The sequence below is a fragment of the Liolophura sinensis genome, chromosome 1 (genome assembly GCF_032854445.1).
Source record: "Liolophura sinensis isolate JHLJ2023 chromosome 1, CUHK_Ljap_v2, whole genome shotgun sequence".
NCBI classification, from domain to species: domain Eukaryota; kingdom Metazoa; phylum Mollusca; class Polyplacophora; order Chitonida; family Chitonidae; genus Liolophura; species Liolophura sinensis.
The window spans coordinates 32,249,351-32,264,739 of NC_088295.1; the positions used below are offsets into that span (position 1 = coordinate 32,249,351).

The 15,389-nt window shown below is 44.9% G+C and overlaps 2 protein-coding genes across 2 annotated transcripts; both read left to right on the top strand.

Annotated features, from left to right (window-relative positions):
• The first annotated feature begins 898 nt into the window (after positions 1-898).
• LOC135478060 (myogenesis-regulating glycosidase-like) lies at positions 899-3,237 on the top strand. The gene is given in 6 exon segments (XM_064758361.1): positions 899-1,586; positions 1,628-2,254; positions 2,256-2,327; positions 2,329-2,454; positions 2,456-2,705; positions 2,984-3,237. Coding segments are annotated over 6 exon segments (1,698 nt in total). The 5' UTR covers positions 899-1,217.
• Positions 3,238-3,322: 85 nt separating this feature from the next.
• LOC135480488 (myogenesis-regulating glycosidase-like) lies at positions 3,323-4,285 on the top strand. The gene is made up of 2 exons (XM_064760334.1): positions 3,323-3,468; positions 3,731-4,285. Exons 1-2 carry the CDS (start codon positions 3,339-3,341, stop codon positions 3,982-3,984), a joined length of 384 nt encoding a protein of 127 aa, XP_064616404.1. The 5' UTR covers positions 3,323-3,338; the 3' UTR covers positions 3,985-4,285.
• Positions 4,286-15,389: the final 11,104 nt, after the last annotated feature.

Sequence of the window (15,389 nt, forward strand, 5' to 3'; positions counted from 1 at the left end):
AAAGTCTGGTAGATGTTAAACTTTCCCTCTGTCAACTGGCAATGAACAGAACAGCTTCAAACTGGAATGAACCAGTGGGGTACTTTGTTTAGAGAACTGGAGCTACCCATTCCATTTTAAGGGGGGTGGGGTGGAACTCAGTTCCTGGTCGACAGATTCTTATAATTTCCTCGAAATGCAGATATCTTTTACCGTATAATATGACGTGAAATTAGTCCCGGGGAAATTGCTATATGTAGAACCGCAGACTAGGACACTCTCTGAACTCATCCCTGTCGCTGACGGAAGGACTTGTCTTCCCTTTAACGCCAGCCAAGTCAGAGACTTGTAAACCTAGGCCTAATACACATAATCTACAACAGTCTGGTGTACGTGTACGTGTAGGGGGAGGAAAAAGTCGGTTAATGTTAGTGTTATGTAAGTAAAGGAGTGAGTGAGTGCTTGGGGTTTAACGTCGTGCTCAACAATTTTTCAGTCATATGACGACAAAGGAATGTTTAGGGTGTATGTAATGTACCTCCCTTGTTGCATGACGGATTTCCACCGCTCTTTTATCTAGTGCTGCTTCACTGAGACGACTTACCGAAGGCAAGGGAGCCGCCCCTCCCGAGTCATAACACTGATACGGGTCAACCAGTAGTTGCACTATACCCTTCATGCTGAACGTCAAGCGAGGAAGTTACAACTTCCTCTTTTAAAGTCTTAGGTGTGACTTGACCAAGGATTGATCCTGGATCTACCGCTCCTGAAGCGGACGCTCTACCAACTGTGCTATCCAACTGTGCTATCCGGGCCGGTTGTAAGTCAAAGAAACTGTACGACTAACAGAATGAAAAACGCTAATCTATCCAAACACTGCATTATTACCGAGGCCTTACTTTGGTTACGGCGTGTTAAGCCGATACAGGTTATCTACATGTGCTTCAGTGTATTACATCTACCTTCTGGTCGTTCAAAGCAAAGCAATAATTGTGCTATTCTGTGAATGAGTGAAGACATTGCTGTGGTGTTCTATATGGAGAGCAGAAAATGAGTGCGTTCTTTTGCAAGTTTGACGAAGGAAAACACAAGATACTGTTTTGCTCTTCCCCGGTAACAATACCGAAGAGCCATTTCTGCGTGGCATAATTCGTGGATTTCCAAAAAGACAACGTATCACCCCAGACAAATCAGAATGTGTAATTCAGGCTGGAGAGGACAGTGTGGAATTTGGGCAAATGGCGACCCTACAAGTTTCCAGGATGAGCGTGGGAAGGGACAAAGAAATAGACTCTTTCCACATCTCACTAAAAGCTCACAGTCGCGATTATACGCCTGAGATAGAATTTGATCTGGAACCAGATAAAGTTCACTGGTACGGTGGATCGGAGTTGTATATTCAGCAATGGCCGATGAACAACTCGCATATACCAGACGGACCGTATCTGTCTAACGATTACCTGTGTATGCCAAAGGATCACAAAGCCTCTGGACCCGTCTTAGAAAGGTACTGGATCAATTCCCGAGGAGTTGGAGTCTGCGTGGACAATGAAGTGCCACTACACGTAAGCTGGGACGGTACTTACGGGCAATTCAGACTGAAAGCAGTTTTCGACGATACGCAATATGCTAGTGTTAAACTTCAGAGGACGGCTTACCGACACTGTCGCTTACTATCTATAAGGCGTCCAATGTGAAAGAAGTGCATCAAACAATGTCCAGCATCTGCTTCAGTAAACCACTGGGGAAACCGGACGAACGGATGATCAGGAGTCCCATCTGGTCCACATGGGCAACATACAAAGTCAACATCGATCAGAAGAAAATCTTGGACCTTGCTCAAGATATTCTGAGTCACGGCTTCTCCAATAGTCAGTTAGGAATTGATGATATGTTTTCCAGTTCCTACGGAGACATTGACTTCAGTGAAGCGAAGTTCAGTGACCCCAGGGCAATGATAGATAATCTGAAGAACCTCGGGTTCCGTGTTACTCTTTGGGTGATGCCATTTTCCAACCTTGATTCCAGTGCATTTAAGGAAGGTACAAAGAAGGGATACTTCGTCAAGGAAACGCGTGGCGAAGCCCCAGCCTTGGTAAAATGGTGGCAAGGTATAGGAGCTGTTCTAGACCTCACCAATCCTGAAGCGGTCGAGTGGTATTCCCAGAGGCTGAGGAAAATTCAGCAAGACTACGGTGTAGATTCTTTCAAGTTCGATGGTGGCGAAATAGGTTACTTGCCCATGAACTTCAAAACATTCCGCCCACTGAAAAACACCTGGAGAGTACACAACTCTCTACAACAAGTTAATCTGCAGCTTCGGAGGAATGGTGGAAATGCGATCTGCCTTTTATGTCACAGGAGTTCGCCAACTTCGTCCGTGTGACAGACAAAGATTCCTGCTGGGGCTATGAAAACGGGCTACAGTCATTGATCCCAACCGTACTTACCATTGGACTTCTTGGCTACCCTTACGGTTCTTCCGGACATGATAGGTGGTAACGCTTACGGTGAACATGGCGAATTCCACTTAACTGTTCTGCCCCAGAGAGAGTTGTACATCCGCTGGCTGGAACTGACGGCGTACCTACCCTCAATGCAGTTTTCTGTGTTACCATGGCAATATGACGAAGAGGTTGTGCAACTGGCCAGAAAGTTCGTGGACATCCATGAAAATATTGTTGCCTCTCGGATTATAGAGGCAATCAAGCAAACACATTCTGAGGGTAAGAGTTGTGTTGTACATATCAAGACGCCGCGCTTAAATGACTGTTTGGCAGATAACTTCATTTTGTCTTACCTTATTTTGCTCGTTATTGACACTTTCTCAGTTGAATTTTGGTTCATTTATTTAATTATTATTTTGGTCCAGTCCATTTGCTTTTGATCGTTCAATCCGTTCCGTGTATGCCTTTTACTGTAACCCCCGTATAAAAGTTTCTATTCAGTGAAACATTTCATCACCAAATCTTAATTCTCTTTTCTTCTTATTTGTGTACACCAGGCACGCCCTTGATTCGCCCAATCTGGTGGCTGGCCCCGGAAGATGAGGACGCCCTTCAGGTGGACTCGGAGTTTATGGTGGGAGACTCCTTACTCGTAGCTCCAATACTAGAGGATGCTCAGCGACAGAGAAGTATATACTTACCAGAGGGCAAATGGCGGGATGAACTTCGTGGTTGTGAGCTAGACGGCAAAACCTGGCTACAAGACTACAGAATCGAACTAGATCAAGTGGCTACCTTTGTAAAGTTTTGAACTATGGACTGATTATTCATAAATACTGCTGCATTCTAACTTATGAAATACCCGTTCCCAAATATTCTTCCATCATGGAGTTGACGGCCTATCTACCCTCCATGCAGTTCTCCGTGTTACCATGGCAATATGATGAAGAGGTTGTGCAATTGGCCAGGAAGTTCGTGAACATTCATGAAAGGATGGTGGCTCCGCGTGTTCTAGAAGCCATCGAGGACGCCCAGGCAAATGGTAGGTTCCATAATTATAACTTCCTCATAGACATGCAGGCTAAATGATAAATGACTTGCAATTTCCTTACATGTTGCTAACTGGTTATCAAAATGACAAATATACATTGTTTAAACTTTTAAATAATTGTAAGTACTGTTGGCCCAACGACATATTATCCTTCTTGGTGCCTAACTATTCATTAACTATCCCTATATTATATTAAGTATGATATTAGTTTTTCGCTATATATTGTATACATTCTGTTTCACTTTTTGCACAGGCATACCCTTGATCCGTCCAATCTGGTGGCTGGCTCCGGAAGATGAGGACGCCCTTCAGGTAGACTCGGAGTTTATGGTGGGAGACTTCTTACTCGTGGCTCCAATACTAGAGGATGCTCAGCGACAGAGAAGTATATACTTGCCGGAGGGCAAATGGCGGGATGAACTTCGTGGTTGTGAGCTAGACGGCAAAACCTGGCTACAAGACTACAGAATCGAACTAGATCAAGTGGCTACCTTTGTAAAGTTTTGAACTATGGACTGATTATTCATAAATGCTGCTGCATTCTAACTTATGAAATACCCGTTCCCAAATATTCTTCCATCATCAGGTAAATTGTTTTGCCTCTGACATGTTCTACATAAGTAGGTGTGTTTGTCTTAAGAATGTTTGAAATGTTTATTCTAATAAGCAGATGTGATATTTTTATATCTTGTTACCCATTGATATGTTCTTCACCTTCATATTTACACAAGGTTTGATAAACCGTGACATGCAATGCTTACCTGGCTTGCAATGTGAACTTGCAATCAAGTGAATATGGTTTCCAAGTACGTGAACCTGGTTTCTAACTACGTGAACCTGGCTTGTAATTACGTGAACCTGGCTTGCAATGACGTAAATTTGGCTTGCTTGGACTTGAATTTGGCTTTTGATGACATAAATGGTAGTCATGTTAAGCTAACAAAATTAGTTAAACGTTTGGCGGTATATTTTACCGATTCATAATTCTACATCGACATGGACTTCAAATTTATCTCCTGACCTAAGATTAAATTTCACGGAGATCGTCACCCTGGCATATGGATTTTTAAGTTTAGGTAAGCATCTCTTACAAAACGTCGCACAAAAGTGTGGCCGGTTTGCAGCAGCATACAGAATATGAAATTCAATAAAATGGCCCCTTCATTTTTCACAAGAGTATAAGTCAAATAGATATGTGCAGAATACAATGTTAACGCTGTACAGGCTGTCGGGATATTAACCTTGGGATAGCTGGGTTATAACTAGATGGTTGGGTTGGGTGTTATACACCATCATAACAGTATGGTCGTTAGTTGGTACACATGATCACAGTGTCGGTACACGTGATTACGGCGTAGGCACATGTCGCACATTATTATAGTGTTGGTACACGTACCTGACCAAAGTGTTAATGACACCTTATCACAGCGTTAAAATTGGCATACATGTCGACTGCTTACGTATATATCTTTGTTTACAGCGTTAGTACACCTGATTACAGTGTTGGTAACACCATTATTACAGCGTAGGTATCTATGGTTAATTTGTTGGTACACTTGATTATAGCTTAATATACCTGGTACAACACTGATAAGTGATCACGGCATCAGGTCTATACCTTATTACTGTATGTTCATACATCTGATTAGAGTGTTGGTCCAGCTGATTACAGTATGTTGGTACACAAGATTACAGCGTGTTCACATACCTGATTACTGCTTTGATACACCTGATTGCAGTATGATGGTACACCTGATTACAGCTTTGGTGCACCTGATTACAGCTTTGGTACACCTGATTGCAGTATGATGGTACACCTGATTACAGGGTGTCGACACACCCGATTACAGCTTTGGTACACCTGATCACACAGTGTTGACATACCTGATTACAGCTTTGGTACACCTGATTCCAGTATGTTGGTAGCCCTGATAACAGAGTGTTGACATGCCTTATTACAGCTTTTGCACAACCGATTGCAGTGTGTTGGTACACCTGATTTTAGCTTTGGTACACCAATGTTGACGTTACAGTATATTGGTGCACGTCTGCGTCTTGTAGCATGAGGGTCAAAGTATATTTAAACCCCATGCACTCACTCACTCACTCACTTAAAGTATATTTTAAGGTATTTCAAGTTACCGATGTGGAATTTAAATCATGGAATCATCGTAAAAATGTCGTTAGCACAAACACGTTTGAGAGATCAACGAAACTGATTGAAACAGAAAAGATAAACTGTGATAATCTTTTACATCATCAGGTCTCGAATTAGAAAATCTCCTTTGGTCTGCAACTGTTTTCAAGTCATAAAGTTTAAGCAGCCACAATAGCTGCAATTTTTAAACATGGCCTGCCAGTTTAGGAGTTCAATTTATATTAAACCTTGAGGCCTGTTTTCAACAACTTTCTGATATTTGCCTCCCTGAACGTTTAATCATTGAATTTCAAAATCCAGTCGGTCCATAACGAAGTCGGCTTTCAAATTCACTCTAAAGCAGGAGAGAACAGGAAATTTATTATCACCTCTGCGAGAGTAAATCCAATCCCGAGTGGAAATGTTGTTGCAATCCGCAGAAATATTTTCTTCTCGTCGAAATAATTTTTTGCAGTCATGGCGAGTCGGGTCTACTAACATTTCCGAACCGCGCGCCAAAAGACAAGGAAATCAACCTAACAGGACCACGCAGCCTTGAATGACAAGTTTAGTGATGATTTCATCAGTCATCATGGATTAAAATAGAAAGAACAATTTGCCCAGTCGGCCGAACGAGAAAAATCAACTCCAAAGGTTTCTGTCAAGGCATGAGGCTATCGATTATCGTCTGCGCAGCTGTCTCATGATCTAAGTTTTCTGACCGTGGCCTTTTCAATCCCAGCAAGAAGTAAACATTAGTTTCGCATTTTGTTGATGCAAAAACGGGAGTACATGCCGCAATACGATCGCACATGAGCATTCGAGATTACGCGCCTTTCTACGTGATCCTACGGCACCAAGACAAGGCTCGTATATACATGGAGGCCATCAGCGCACTGATTTCCCCCCAAATTTTGGGATAATTGTTGATAGAGGAGTACCAGATATTTAATTAACTATTATCAGATTCCTTGAGTCGAAATCTGTATCAGTGCCATAAAATCAAGCAACTACCTGCATCTGAATTAATAAAAAACATCTAAAATAAAAATGAGCTATTTACTCACTTATTAGCTAATGAATATTAAGTTCTTCAACAAGACGACGCCCACGAAAGACGGCATGGAAAGTTTGAAGAAGTAATCGCGTACGCCAAGGCAAGCGGTGGCGTTTCTGTAGAGATAAACGCAAAGCAGCAAAGTCATCGCTCTTTGCGCGGTGAGAAAAGAAATGTCGTAGTCTAATTGGCTGGGTATGGTATAAGTCTTGTATATCAGCTTATGCCTTGGATCATCCAGCGTCGAGAACACAATGAAGAACTCACGATAACTTTTGCTGAACCCCTGTGAATTCTGTTATCAAAATCAATATTTAAATTGCAATGGTTCAGCTTGAACACGGACGGAGATGTTAATAATACCCACGGACGCTTGTAAATAGCGCGCTGCTCAACAGTTCAGTACGTTTGACATGGCTTGCAGCTGTTTACACAAAGCGAAAGTAATCATCTCAGGTCAGGTGACGTAATGCAAGAGCTTCGCTTTCGACGTCGCTGTTGTTAAAAGTATGGCGCCCAAGTCTATTAGAGATGTAAGCACAACGGAGGCAGTAGGTACATCTCTATTTTAGAATGCACATTAGCAGACAACTGAAGGGAGATAATTCTGTTCTTAAGTAGCTTTCAGCACAGAGTTGTCTCTTGAAACATCTCTCTGTGGTTTGCTACGGCCACGAGTGGTGTTTCCTTCGTTTTCGGTGAATAATAAATTCGTTGTATCTTTATCACGCGCCCATAAATTAGAAAGCAAAACTTAGAGATGTCTCATACATTGGCGTCTCATGCTAGGCCTGCGATTTTATTTGTTAATTTTTTGGTTTGGCAGGCCGGTTTTAAGTTGGCCTGATATGTCAAATTTTCGGCCCCCATTTCCCGACCTGCATCATATGATGTGTACAAGATAGGATAACTCCGATTAATCAAGGTCTTCAAGGTCTTTTGGTCTGTAAAGGGAAGCAGTGGAAAACTCTTGCAGACATGAAATGGAGCGAACATTCCTGAACATAAGACACTGATGTGGAGCTTATGCATTTCCCCTAATTTCGATCCTCGTAGAATAATGAGGGCACAGTATTCTTTTCCATCAACGAGGATCTACGCAGCCTGTCCCTAGGTCATTTTGAGCCTTGGGGTACTGTAGAGGCGAGGGGTAGCAGTGGCATAAGGTGGACGAATTTGCCAAATGTGTTATTGCTGACATACACAAACGTGTGCACCACTCTGTATATGCAGAATCAAGACACTATGCATAGGTTGTAAATGTTAAAACCAACGGCTGCCCGATTCAAAACTTGTGGGTAATGAAGAGCATTTCTCGCCCTAAGCTAAGTTCTGTTCTAAGCTGTGTAAAAAGTATTGTAAAGGACAGATTCTCTTCTGTCGCGCAGAAGGGCATGTGAACTATCTCTTCGCGTTACGAACTATATGACCTACAGCAAAATACAAATGACCTTGACCATGACACATCTTGACCTGACTTGTTTGTCTGTCAGCAGTCAGTGGATGGTCGGTGCTTCCTATGTGTTCTGAACAGTTTCCCTCCACTATAATGCTGTCCGCCTTAGTATAAGTAAAATAGTCTTGATTATACGACGTAAAATCCCAGTCAAATAAATAAATATAACATAATGCAGGGAAGATAAAAAATGGTAAACAGTACAGGCTAAAAAAAACATATGCTTGACCTGTATTTTAACTCCTTTGTTGGTAACCTAAACATTTTGAGCTTGCCAGTAAACACTGGTAGAAAGTCGCACCTGTGGAATTCCATATTACAAATTATAGCACTTGGTGAATACTGTTTATAAACAATGACAGTAATATTGGCTGGAAATTGTTAGTGTATGTACATGTATAACAAGGTCGTGGTCTGGCATGTATTCATAGCCTAAGGCTGTGTAAATAACGTGAGTCTGGTAGAAGATAAACTTTCCCTCTGTTAACTGGCAATGAACAGAACAGCTTTAAACTGGTATGAACCAGCGGGGTACTTTGCTTCGCGAGTTGGAGCTATCCATTCCATTTTATCGGCGGGGGGGGGGGGGAACACTCGAATTTTTCCTCGAAATGAAGTTATCTTTTACCCTATAATGTGACATGAAATTAGTCCGGGAAAATTGCTATATGTAGAACCGCAGACTAGGACACTCTCTGAACTCATCTCTGTCGCTGACGGAAAGGCTTGTCTTCCCTTTAACACCACGCCAAAGACTTGTAAACCTAGGCACGGCCCCTAATACACATATCCTACAACGGTGTGGTGTACGTGTACTTTAGGAGGAAGAAGTCGGTTAATGTTAGTGTTATGTAAGTCAAGGAGTGAGTGAGTGCTTGGGGTTTAACACTCGTGCTCAACGCTTTTTCAGCCATATGACGACAAAGGAATGTTTAGGGTGTATGTAATGTACCACCTTGTTGCAGGACGGATTCCCACCGCTCTTTTATCACACCGTAACTAAGGTAAGACATTGACTTCTGTGAAGCGAAGGACCGTATCTGTCTAACGATTACCTGTGCATGCCAAAGGCGTCCAATGTAAAAGAAGTGCATCAAACAATGCCCAGCATCTGCTTCAGTAAACCACTGGGAAACCGGACGAACGGATGATCAGAAGTCCTATCTGGGCAACTTACACAGTCCACATTGGCAACTTACAAAGTCAACATCGATCAGAAGAAAATCTTGGACCTTCCTCAAGATATTCTGAGTCACGGCTTCTCCAATAGTCAGTTAGGAATCGATGACATGTTTTCCAGTTCTTACGGAGACATTGACTTCAGTGAAGCGAAGGACCGTATCTGTCTAACGATTACCTGTGCATGCCAAAGGTGCCCAATGTAAAAGAAGTGCATCAGACAATGTCCAGCATCTGCTTCAGTAAACCACTGGTAAACCGGACGAACGGATGATCAGAAGTCCCATCTGGGCAACTTACACAGTCCACATTGGCAACTTACAAAGTCAACATCGATCAGAAGAAAATCTTGGACCTTGCTCAAGATATTCTGAGTCACGGCTTCTCCAATAGTCAGTCAGGAATCGATGACATGTTTTCCAGTTCCTACGTAGACATTGACTTCAGTGAAGCGAAGTTCAGTAACCCTAGGGCAATGATAGACAATCTGAAGAACCTCGAGCTCCGTGTTACTCTCTGGGTGATGCCATTTTCCAACCTTGATTCCAGTGCATTTAAGGAAGGTACAAAGAAGGGATACTTCGTCAAGGAAACGCGTGGCGAAGCCCCAGCCTTGTTAAAATGGTGGCAAGTTACAGGAGCTGTTCTAGACCTCACCAATCCTGAAGCGGTCGAGTGGTATTTCCAGATGGTGAGGAAAATTCAGCAAGACTACGGTTCTAGTATAGAATGTTGCGAACGTGTCTCGTTGAGTCTGCGCTCTGTGAATGAACTGAATTTTGTTGACAAATGCATGTACACTGGATAATATATATCCGCTGTCTGGGATAGATTAATTCACAACACACAGACACCAAGAACGACGCCGGACTATGCCTCGCACCGGCGCCAGCCAGCTCGCCCACAGCAGCACCCACCGCCGCCGCGGAGGCGGCGGCGGAAGCCGGGTCAGAGAACGCGCGCAGGCAGAGACTCAGGCCCGGTCGAAACCGCTCTCCATGCACTGTACTATGACCCCGACAGTCCAGCCGCTTACAGCGGCGTTCAGCCTTTGCTCAAGGCAGCCCTGCAACATGGACTCAAAGTGAGTCGGGCCCGCGTGTCGGCTTGGCTGGCTCAGCAGGAGACGTACACGCTGGACCGTCCCGCGCGAAGGCGCTACCCTCGTAACCGAGTTTTGGTCGGGGGTATAGACAGTCGACATGACAGCGGTTGCCAAAGAGAAAGACGACAACCGTTACCTACTTACCTGCATCGATGCCCTCTCGAATGACGCTTGGGTGGTTCCAATGAGTACAAATACCAGTGTTCGTCTGATCGAGCCGTTTCAACGTATTTTGGAAACGGGACGTGGACCGTTGTACCTGCAAACGGACGAGGGCAAGGAGTTTCTGAACAGACCATTCCAAGCATTTTTAAACCCCGACAACGGGGTGTTCTTCTTTCACACGTTTAACGAAAGCAAAGCGCCCGTGGTAGAACGGTTTAACCGTACCTCCACCATTACCACCACCACCACCACCATCACCACCGTCGTCGACGAGTGACATCGCGCGTCGGCTTGACAGCATCGCCTCGGGCGAGGACCTGGCTTCCACCACGCTACCCACCACGGCGTTTACCCCCGAGCACGACGCATCCACGCACCCAACCATCACTCCCCAGTTGAAGTTTACGAGATTCCCAAGTTCACCCCAGCTGAATTCCTCACCCTCACCCGTACGACCAGCCGAAATGACTCACCCAGCTTCTCAATCCATGGATACTCAATGGGAACATCCATTTAACTGCATCGTCAGCGGACCGACTTGGGTGTGGAAAGTCTGTATTTGTGAAAGGTTGGTGGAGCACGCTCAAGCTCTCATTTACCCCCCCCCCCCCCTCCCCCAACGCGTCGTCTGGTTTTTCAGCGAGTGGCAGCCCAACTTTCGGTTTGAAGACGGTGTGCCCAGCCCGTCAGCATTCGACCCGGGGGAGCGGACGTTAGTGGTCGAGGACGATTTGATGGACGAACGAGTGACAAAACTCTTTACCAAAGGTAGCCACCACCGCAATATCAGCGTGGTGTACATCGTGCAGAACTTGTTCAACAAAATCATCTTACTATCAGTTTGAACGCACACTACTTGGTGTTGTTCAAAAACCCATGAGACGCGTCTCAAATTACCACGATCGCTAATCAGATAGCTCCAGGGCGGACGCAGTACGTGAGCGAGGCGTTTGAGGATGCCACCACCCAACCTCACGTGTATTTGCTGGGGGATTTCAAGCAAGCCACACCTCATCACCTGCGACTTCGCACCTACATCTTCGCCGGGGAGATTCAGCACGCCTACCGTCCCAAATTATAAAACTTCGTACGCACGATCTGCCGAATGAGTTGTTTCCACGTCAACCACCCGTGATGTCAACGTTACGGTCCCCGTGCTGTCCTTGCTTGATCGAGCCACCCCTGCAATTCGACGCGCCGTGCTGTGCGGTAACGATCCGGGTTTACTTCGGTGTTTGAGTGAATGTGCCAAGAATATGTTAAATGGAAACGTTCCAGAAGGGGACGTTGCAGCGGCAAGACGGGTCTTCGCACCTTGGTCAAGAAAAGTGTTCCCCTGCATAAGAAAGGACGGATTGTTCAACGCGGTGGTCTCCTTCCACTACTGATCGGCCCCCTCCTCGCTGCCACCGCGCCATCATCGGTAGCGTCATTAAGAGCATAGCTGGTGGGAGGTAATGCAGCACGCCAAGAAAATGGCCTTGGTTGAGCCGCGGCCCTTAGATACGCTCACGCTCCTCGTACCCTGCGCCCAGTACCATTAAGCCCTCAACGCGCTCGACAAAGAGATGGGATGATGAGAAAATACAGCGGTATCACCACACCATTCAACGGTACAGCGCGTTTCAAGATTAATACCAAGCCGCGCAGCAGGCGTGACGAACCCACCCATCGCCAAACCTGTCGGTCGTTGAGTGAGGGGCGAGATTTTACACAGCGTCACCGTCGCTTTAATGTCGAAAGGCTGCTCTGCTCTAGGGCGACACCGAGCGATAACACGGACGATCCCTGGCGTGATTGGGTGCGGGAAAAGATGGACACCCCAGCCGAGACGAAAAAAAGCTCTACCACATCACGGTCACTACCCGCCCGTTTCCGCCCTCGTCCTCCTCCTAACCCCCCCCCCCCCCCCAAAAAAAAAAACTACGACCAACGACCAACAAAACCACTGCCACCACCACCACACCACGCCGACCCAAGGGACGACAACAGCGGCGACCCGGACTGTGTCCGTCTACAGCCATCGTACCCCCGCTAATGTGGAGTCCGTATTAAATACCGGGGACCAGATGGAAAAACGGTCAGTCCGCTCCTCGGAGATCACTTTACCAACAGCTCGCTCGACTACTTCACCAGCAATACCTTGACGGATTTTCACCATCCAAATATAGCAACCTCGCCATGTACCGATCCTACATCGACTATTACACCAAGCCCGCTGAGGTGGGTTACCTGTGTTTCGGGGCGCGGTTGTACAGCGCGGTCAAGGCTTACTTGGCAGTTTCATCAAAATGGCGCAGCACTTGTTAAAGCCGGCTGTGAAAGCGCTGGGTAAAACTGCGTTACGTACCGGACTGAAAGTCATGGACGACGTGTGGGACAAGGGAGTGCCGGTGAGCTAGGCTTTGAAACGACGAGCTCTGGAGGGGGGAAAACAGCTGGTTGTCAAAGCCAGTCGCTACCCCCAGCGCAGGATGCGGGGCAAGCTAAACGGGGTGGGAGGGACGTCTATAAAACGGAAGGTCCGACGCACCGCACCTGACAACGAGAGTGTTATACTCATTGTAAAATTTGAGAAACTTAGAATGGCGTTTTATGGAGCATCCTTGACAAACTAGTTTTTGAACTAGCAACTTGTGACGCAGATTAAAGTCATCACAATTAACGCAAATTTGACAAATGTTACAAGGCGAGATATGTATACCCCATATGCAGGACCCTCTGGTATATTGCTATCCAAATAAGATAATTTACAATATCAAAGTTGAAATTATCCCTTTTGTCGTAAAAGGCCGGGCGTGAAAGGAGACCTTGTCCATCTTTGTACAGATATAGATCCAAATAGGATGTACCATCAGATATCTGTTGTCTCCTTTAAATCAATGAAGGCGGATAGATTTCCTTCACCGCTTCAGCAATATGGGGATTATTTAATGCCAGTAGATCATCAATATACCGCTGGTAAATGCAAAGGATCGAGCTTTAGAGATATTACCTTAAGTAATTTCTGCATATAGTCGTATTCATATGAAACAGGTATAGGTCTACCAAAAGAGTAGCACAGTTTGTACCCATTGGAATACCTATGCACTAGTGGTAAATGGTATCCCCGAATTTCACAGAAGATGTTATTAATAAGTAATTCAATAACATCCACGAGTGGTAACCTTCATATATAGTGGAACTAAAGAAACCTTATTGCCTCTGACGTTAATGTAACGGTGACCTGTTTAGTAAATACAATTAACGACCGATATTCTTTCAATAAGATCTTTGTGAGGAATCGTAGAATAGAGAGTAGAGAAATCCCATGTGGATATGTCTTTATACGGTATATGCATATGAGCATCAAGGTCTTCTGTAAGAAATTTGAGTTGTTAAGAATCCACATGCAGTTGACACCTCAATTTTTTGTTATTGCACAATACTTATTCCAAAATGACTCTTGTAACGCTTTCGATAAGTAGGGTTGACAAGAGTTTGGTGGTACAACTTCTTGAACCCGCTATAAAATCGAGCCTTGAATGGGAATTTATGCATTTTAGATAATTGTGGTATTTATGTATGACGGGTAGGTATATTTATGCGCCTTTCTTAAAGAAAGGTTTTGTGTTTGTTAAATAGTTCCTCCAGTGTACATGTAGTAGCAGAATACATGGATATTGTTGTAGACGTACATAGTTCTTGAACAAGAATTTGATAATAATAATTCTTGCAAATGAAGATGGCATTATTACGAGCCTTGTCTGCTACAGTGATGACAAATTTACTATGAAGGTCAGCGAGTGTTTCTTGCACAGTGGGATCCTTCAGAACCTGTTTAACTTTAGGTAGAGCATCAATGTCTAGACGGTGTATAGCTAAACTAACCTTCTTTTTGACAATCTCAAGCCAATCGTTAAGTACCGAAGAATCCACTTTTACTTATTTACCAAGTACCCTATCCGCCGAGTGCTGACTAAGTATTTCTCCGAGCCCAAAGGCCCCACCCTCATCAACGAACAAAACCTATTTCTGGGCAGCTTGCCGACACGCTTAGTGGTGGGATGTGTGAGCAACATGCCTTTTGACGGGAACTACGCACAAAAAACCCGTTCCATTTCCAGCACTTCCACTCCACCAACCAGTGGGCTGTAAAATTAACGTTCTTTCATTTTCTGTTCGACACATCTTTATGAAATAAAGATGAATGAAGAGACAATGACACTCGCATACAGTGGGGATTTGACTTTTTATTTTTAGTCTTCAACGACAACACATTAGAGGGGGCATGGTTTATAAACATCCAGGTAGGTGGTGCTCACACCGTTCGGCAGTACTTTCCGCTTTGCATAAAAATAAGTGAAAGCGTCTTTCATTTGTGGGTACGAATACATGCTGTTTCGCCGCATCTGCATCCCGCGGTTCACACCACTCGCGCTTTGGTGGTCACGCATATCGGAGAAGTAGACGTCCTTATCCACACTCCGAGGGCTAACGCCTTTGCAGGAGAGCTTGTCTTTACTGTTCGACTCCCCGCCGTAGCAATAGTATGTCTTCGAACACAAAATGACGATAGCATCACCAGTCCACTCGACTTTGAAGAGTCCCGGCGTACGTTTATCACAGTCGAAGTGGTCGCGTCGAGGTAACCATTTGTCCCGCTCCGCCTCGTATACCGCCCGCAGCTCAGGTTTAACCAAGGATTCCCAGTCTGGGTCAGTCCATCTCGCAGTACTGCCAGTCCGCCTTGTTAAAAAGACGAGTCATGAAATCATAGTAAAACTCCAACATACGGAGTTTGTCATAGTGGTACACCATACATCCTATTTGC